This window comes from Triticum dicoccoides, chromosome 1A (genome assembly GCF_002162155.2).
Source record: "Triticum dicoccoides isolate Atlit2015 ecotype Zavitan chromosome 1A, WEW_v2.0, whole genome shotgun sequence".
Classification (NCBI taxonomy): Eukaryota; Viridiplantae; Streptophyta; class Magnoliopsida; order Poales; family Poaceae; genus Triticum; species Triticum dicoccoides.
In genome coordinates this window covers 72,814,486-72,821,667 of record NC_041380.1, presented here as the reverse complement: position 1 = coordinate 72,821,667, position 7,182 = coordinate 72,814,486, and the positions used below count along the sequence as shown (strand labels likewise).

The window sequence follows — 7,182 nt, the reverse complement described above, 5'->3', positions numbered from 1 at the left end:
GCAGAGCATTGTAGACATAGAATTTTGCAAAATACATACGGATCTGAATTTGGCAGGCCCGTTGACTAAATTTCTCTCACAAGCAAAACATGATCACTCTTTGGGTGTTAATCACATAGCGATGTGAACTAGATTATTGAATCTAGTAAACCCTTTGGGTGTTAGTCACATGGAGATGTGAACCAATCACATAAAGATGTGAACTATTGGTGTTAATCACATAGCGATGTGAACTAGATTATTGACTCTAGTGCAAGTGGGAGACTGAAGGAAATATGCCCTAGAGGCAATAATAAAGTTATTATTTATTTCCTTATTTCATGATAAATGTTTATTATTCATGCTAGAATTGTATTAACCGGAAACATAATACATGTGTGAATATATAAACAAACAGAGTGTCACTAGTATGCCTCTACTTGACTAGCTCGTTAATCAAAGATGGTTATGTTTCCTAACCATGAACAAAGAGTTGTTATTTGATTAACGATGTCACATCATTAGTTGAATGATCTGATTGACATGACCCATTCCATTAGCTTAGCACCCGATCGTTTAGTATGTTGCTATTGCTTTCTTCATGACTTATACATGTTCCTATGACTATGAGATTATGCAACTCCCGTTTGCTGGAGGAACACTTTGTGTGCTACCAAACGTCACAACGTAACTGGGTGATTATAAAGGAGCTCTACAGGTGTCTCCAAAGGTACATGTTGGGTTGGCGTATTTCGAGATTAGGATTTGTCACTCCGAATGTCGGAGAGGTATCTCTGGGCCCTCTCGGTAATGCACATCACTTAAGCCTTGCAAGCATTGCAACTAATGAGTTAAGTTGCGCGATGATGTATTACGGAATGAGTAAAGAGACTTGCCGGTAACGAGATTGAACTAGGTATTGGATACCGACGATCGAATCTCAGGCAAGTAACATACCGATGACAAAGGGAACAACGTATGTTGTTATGCGGTCTGACCGATAAAGATCTTCGCAGAATATGTAGGAGCCAATATGGGCATCCAGGTCCCGCTATTGGTTATTGACCGGAGACGTGTCTTAGTCATGTCTACATTGTTCTCGAACCCGTAGGGTCCGCACGCTTAAGGTTACGATGACAGTTATATTATGAGTTTATGCATTTTGATGTACCGAAGGTTGTTCGGAGTCCCGGATGTGATCACGGACATGACGAGGAGTCTCGAAATGGTCGAGACATAAAGATTGATATATTGGAAGCCTATGTTTGGATATCGGAAGTGTTCCGGGTGAAATCGGGATTTTACCGGAGTACCGGGAGGTCACCGAAACCCCCCGGGAGCTATATGGGCCTTAAGGGGCCTTAGTGGAAGAAGAGGAGAGGCAGCCAGGGCTGGGCCGCGCGCCCCTCCCCCCTAGTCCGAATAGGACAAGGAGAGAGAGGGGGTCGACGCCCCCCTCCTTCTCTCTCTCTCTTTTCCCACCTCGCGAATCCTATTCCAACTAGGATTGGGGGAGAAGTCCTACTCCCGGAGGGAGTAGGACTCCTCCTGGCGCGCCCTATGATGGTCGGCCGGCCTCCCCCTCTTGAGCCTTTATATACAGAGGCAGGGGCACCCCAGAGAAGGACAAGTTGATCCACGTGATCATATTCTTAGCCGTGTGCAGCGCCCCCTGCCACCATAGTCCTCGATAATATTGTAGCGGTGCTTAGGCGAAGCCCTGCGACAGTAGTACATCAAGATCGTCACCACGGCGTCGTGCTAACGGAACTCTTCCCTGACACTTTGCTGGATCGGAGTCTGGGGATCGTCATCGAGCTGAACGTGTGCTAAAACTCGGAGGTGCCGTAGTTTCGGTGCTTGATCGGTCGAGCCGTGAAGACGTACGACTACATCAACCAAACGCTTCTGTTGTCGATCTACAAGGCTACGTAGATCACACTCTCCCCTCGTTGCTATGCATCACCATGATCTTGCGTGTGCGTAGGAAATTTTTTGAAATTACTACGAAACCCTACAGTAACCGACTCTGTGTAACCCTAGCTCCCTCTGGTGTCTATGTAAACCGAAGGGTTTAGTCCGTAGGACAACAACAATCAGAATCATAGGCTAGCTTCTAGGGTTTAGCCTCTACGATCTCGTGGTAGATCAGCTCTTGTAATACCCATATCATCAAGATCAATCAAGCAGGAAGTAGGGTATTACCTCCATCGTGAGGGCCCGAACCTGGGTAAACATCGTGTCCCCTGCCTCCTGTTATCATCCGCCTTAGACACACAGTTCGGGACCCCCTACCCGAGATCCGCCGGTTTTGACACCGACACTCTATGTGTCCGACAGAATGTCCGACCCGGATTTTTGTGATTTTTTAGTAGGGAAAGCCATGAATTCTGATGCTTCGTCAGACGAGGAGTATGGCTCAACGGAGCTTGATAAAATGATTGAAGCTAAGTTCTTTGGTTCACCGGATTCGACGACGAAGTGGACATGATCATGCTCATGTGAGCATGCAAGAGGAAATGGACCTGTAGGTGGAGCATATTCCGAACTTTAAGGACTCAATCAAAGGGAGAAGAGTGATCAACCGGGATAGGGTCTCCAGAGCACGGCTACTGCACAACGACTACTTTGCTACGGACCCAACTTTTTGGTGATCCATGGTTTTATTGCCGTTTTCGCATGCGTAAACCATTGTTTTTGCGCATTGTGGAGGGAGTGGACACACATAATGACTACTTCAAGCTCACATGGGATTGTTGCGACCAACTTTCTCTCCCTGCTGAGCATAATTGCACCGCTACTCTGAGTATGATTGCACTTGATACTGCCGCAGATACCCTTGGTGAGATGGCCCGGTGGGGGAGAGCACATGCCTAAAGACTACTGTCAAGTTTGGTGCTGCAGGTGTTTGGAGCAGAGTATCTGAGAGAACAAAATGTGCAGGACACATAAAAGTTGTTGGCTATTGGAGAGGCCAGAGGGTTTCCATAAATGCTCGGATCAAGTGATTGTATGCATTGGCAATGGAAGAACTACCCCAAACGTTTGCGGGGAATGTATCAAGGTCACACCAAAGCGGCCACAATCATACGGAAAGCAGTGCATCCCACGACTTATGAATTTGGCATGCTTTCTTTTGAATGACGGGTTCTCGCAACATCATCAACGTAGTTCAAAGATCTCCCGTGTTCAAGCGGCTTTGTAATGGGGAATCGCCACCGCGTAACTACGCTGCCAACGGTCATGACTACAACATGAGATACTATCTTGCCGATGGTATCTATCCTAGTGGACGGCGTTTGTGAAGACCATATCCAAACCACACGGCAACAAACAAAGTCACTTTGCAACAATGCAAGAACCAACTAGGAAGGATGTGAAGAGGGCATTCAGAATGCTTCATGCTCGTTGGGAAATTATTCATGGAGCTGCAATGATGTGGGAATCTAAAACTTTGTGGCTGTCGAAGACATGTTGTATTATTTTGCACAATATTATTGTCGAGGATGAGAGTGATGGTGTTGCCCAAACCAATAATTTTGAAGCGCCTAGAGGACAAGTTCAAATCCCGAAAGATCAAGATGCAAATCAGGTTATGAATTTTCTGTAGATCCATCAGAATCTTCGAGATCATCAAGTGCACGCGGAGCTACTCGGTGATCTTATGAAGCATATGTGGACCCATGATGAAAACCAATGACTAATGTTTGAGTTGTGCATTTAAAATAAATTTTATGTAAGCACTATGTATTTTCGGCACCAACATTTGTTATTTATGTGCAACATTGGCGTGTATGATGGACGTGCATGAATTTGAGAGTCTGGATTCGAAGTATGTGGCAGTCGGGCACGAGATATAAGGGATGATCTCTAGATGCTTTCGTGGGCGTGTCCGGACACGTCGACGGGTATATAGGGACCGTATTTGTCGTCCGGATGTAGATGCTCTGATAGCCGAGAACCATGGATCCAGGGAAATTTCGGGTGCAAACTGGAGGGAAGTGGGGAGAAAATGCCGACTCGGTGGAATAATATACCAAAGCAGCAGCACTGACAGGAAGTAGAAAACCCAGGGGCAGCCAATGCCCCTCAACCTGGCCTGAGGAATTTAATCCCCGATCCCGATGTTGCGGATCAGCTAGCTACTATAGTGTCCTACCGCCCGACTCCACCACCACTAGCCACAGCATGCGTAGAGCCCAATCTCGATCCACAGTAAGTACAATTCCGCATCTCATTGCGTCAACGCCGGCCGTGCTCCCCGCCGCCGTATTGTAATCCCGCAAAAAATATCGCGATCCCGTCGTGGCAGTGGCACCGGCGAAGCGCGCACCGGCTCGTTGCAGCGCGGGGACGGCACCCGGAGAGGGACAGCACGGATGGTGAGTGCGCGCGGACACCGCAGGCTCCATGTTAACCGCAACCACTTCGGCGCCCCAAGGAGAAGAGAACAGCGGCCAGCGAGCTGCAGGGCACGAAACCTAATTGGTGGCGGTCGATCGCGGGTCAACTTCGGCTCGGTCCCATGTTCCTACAGTCTCCCGTCTCCCTCGGCTCAGTCGGTCGACACACTGGCCACGTTCCAAGCTGATTAATCAGTGCATGCAGCAGCAGCAGGTCGCTCGCTCGCTAGCTTCCGTTTTCTATCTACCTCGAATCTGTAGTTAGTTGGAGACGCGGCCGGCCACGTATAAATGCCACTGCACTTGCCTGCTGCTGGTACACTCACCGGGAAGTACGATCCCCGATAGCCGATACCAGAGCTGAGCTAGCGCGGGCATCGAGCTAGCTTAGCTTAGCTTAGCTCAGCCAGCACCAGTGGACTCGTGTAGTAGATAATACCCAGTGTAGAGGTACGTGCAGGGGAGATGGCCAGCGGTACTGGTATTGGTACTGGCAATGGCGGATCTGTGCTGGCGGTGGTTGCCGCGTGCGTGTGCGCGTGCCTGATCCTCTCCGTCCCTGCCGCCGACGCGCAGCTCAAGGTCGGGTACTACGACTCCACGTGCCCGGAGGCCGAGAACCTGACCGCCACCATCGTCCACGCCTCCGTCCGCATGGACGCCGGCAACGGCCCCGGCCTCGTCCGCCTCTTCTTCCACGACTGCTTCGTCAGGGTACCTAACTCCGTTGCTCCGCTCGATCGATCGAGCTCGTGCGTGCTTAATTACGCTGCTAATGTAGCTAGCTGCATTCCTTGGTTGGTGCGTGCGTGCAGGGCTGCGACGCGTCAGTGCTGCTGGACGACCCCACGGGCAGCCCGGGCAACCGGACGGTGGAGAAGACGGCGGCGCCCAACTTCCCCAGCCTCCGCGGCTTCGGCGTCATCGACCGCATCAAGCGCGTCGTGGAGCGCCGCTGCCCGGGCGTCGTCTCCTGCGCCGACATCGTCGCCTTCGCCGCGCGCGACGCCTCCCGCATCATGGGCGGCATAGTCTTCGCCATGCCCTCCGGCCGCCTCGACGGCCGCGTCTCCAACGCCACCGAGGCGCTCGCCAACCTGCCCCCCGCCAACTTCAACCTCACCCAGCTCATCACCCGCTTCGCGTCCAAGAACCTCACCGCCGACGAGATGGTCACGCTCTCCGGGGCCCACTCCATCGGCCGCTCACACTGCTCCTCCTTCTCCAGCCGCCTCTACCCGCAGATCGACCCCACGCTCAACAACACGCTCGCCAAGGCCCTCCGCGCCGGCAAGTGCCCGGCGGCGACGGGGCGGCTGGACCGCGTCGTGCAGCTGGACGCCAAGACGCCGCTCCAGCTCGACAACCAGTACTACAAGAACATCGGCACCCACGAGGTGCTCTTCAACTCCGACCAGGCGCTGCTAGACCAGAGCGACACGGCGGCGCTCGTCGGCCAGTACGCCGCCAACCGGAAGCTGTGGTCGCAGAAGTTCGCGGACGCCATGGTGAAGATGGGCTACGCCGACGTGCTCACCGGGCCGCCCGGGGAGATCAGGAAGGTCTGCAGCAGCGTGAACTAGCTAGTACTCCGGCCAAACTTGCCAAATTCAGACATCTGCACATGTGTACTCCGGCCACTGTACATGACATGATCGCCACATACATTTCACCTCGGTCACCTCCGACGCGCCACTTGCATTGCATCGATCATTCATGGCTGTAACCTGTGACATAGTACTACAAGGGTAGATCAGGTGTCACAATCTTGCAAATTCCATTGATTCGTTTTGTGAGGCTACTTTGGGTATACCTAGCTAAACAGTGGCATATGCGTACATTCAGAGGTACAGCATGACAGGTACAGCAACATAGAGATCAACCGTGTCATGGAATTAATTGCCCCTTCAGTGTTATTCTGTCATTCGTAAGATTGGAATTCATTGTGTATTCGCATACATTAAGATGTGTTCGTTGCGTACATTTTAAGAAGTGAGTGCTGAGTAAAGCCAAGGACCAGTACTTGGTATCTTCAAAAGAGGCTTTCGCCTACCAAACCAAGCTTTAACTCTTCCAGATTCCGGCGGATCACTCACCCCCTTCTTCATGACATGGACACAGCTCAGATACCAATCTGATAATAATAAGATTTCGACGGGATGGTGACAAATAACTTTTACCGTTTCCACACAGAGAGAGAGAGAGACAAAGAGAAAGAGCAATTGCTTTTGTGTAGCACAATATTTGTCATTCCAGAATTGGATTGTGGGAAAACGCATGCACGCAACCTGAAACGCGCGTCTAAAACAGAACCAACCGAAGGTACAGGACGGCAGGAGGGTACCCGACGCAGCGAACCACATGAATGATACTACCTGCATATGCACCGTTGGTCCGACGCGCGTGTAGCATGTTTCTGCTCCCGTGTCCGGGTGTCTCTCTGGCCCCCGACCCTTCCTTTACACGTCCAGCCTAGGCGAGGAACATGCGCGCATGTGCAGCAGCGGCGTGGTCTAATTGGACTCTGCGATTTTATTAGCGCCCAAGATGCGTCCGTGATCCATCCATCCCCTGCTTAACCTTGACATTTCTGCCTCCATTAAGATAGAGGTCGTGGAGGGTTCGATCAGTAAGAAACCCCGCTCATGCAGTGAAGTTATTGCTCCCGATCTAGGGACGGAGATCGCTCACTGCATGGCATCGATTGACCGTGCTAAAGCCGGCCAACTTGGACGGACGGATAGTACTATAAAACGGGGGCCGGCATCTTTCCGCCAAGTTGAAGGATCAACCTCAATCA

At 51.2% G+C, this 7,182-nt stretch overlaps 1 protein-coding gene across 1 annotated transcript; it reads left to right on the top strand.

Moving 5' to 3' along the window:
• Positions 1-4,689: 4,689 nt before the first annotated feature.
• On the top strand, positions 4,690-6,252 carry LOC119363940 (peroxidase 5-like). Its single transcript, XM_037629316.1, has 2 exons — positions 4,690-5,096; positions 5,198-6,252. Exons 1-2 carry the CDS (start codon positions 4,848-4,850, stop codon positions 5,963-5,965), a joined length of 1,017 nt encoding a protein of 338 aa, XP_037485213.1. The 5' UTR covers positions 4,690-4,847; the 3' UTR covers positions 5,966-6,252.
• The last annotated feature ends 930 nt before the right edge of the window (positions 6,253-7,182 follow it).

Excerpts from the sequence above, each read along its gene's own strand:
- LOC119363940 (XM_037629316.1), top strand. The coding sequence starts at position 4,848 with ATGGCCAGCGGTACTGGTATTGGTACTGGCAATGGCGGATCTGTGCTG. Across the intron at positions 5,097-5,197 it reads TCCACGACTGCTTCGTCAGG|GGCTGCGACGCGTCAGTGCT; the intron begins GTACCTAACTCC and ends GCGTGCGTGCAG.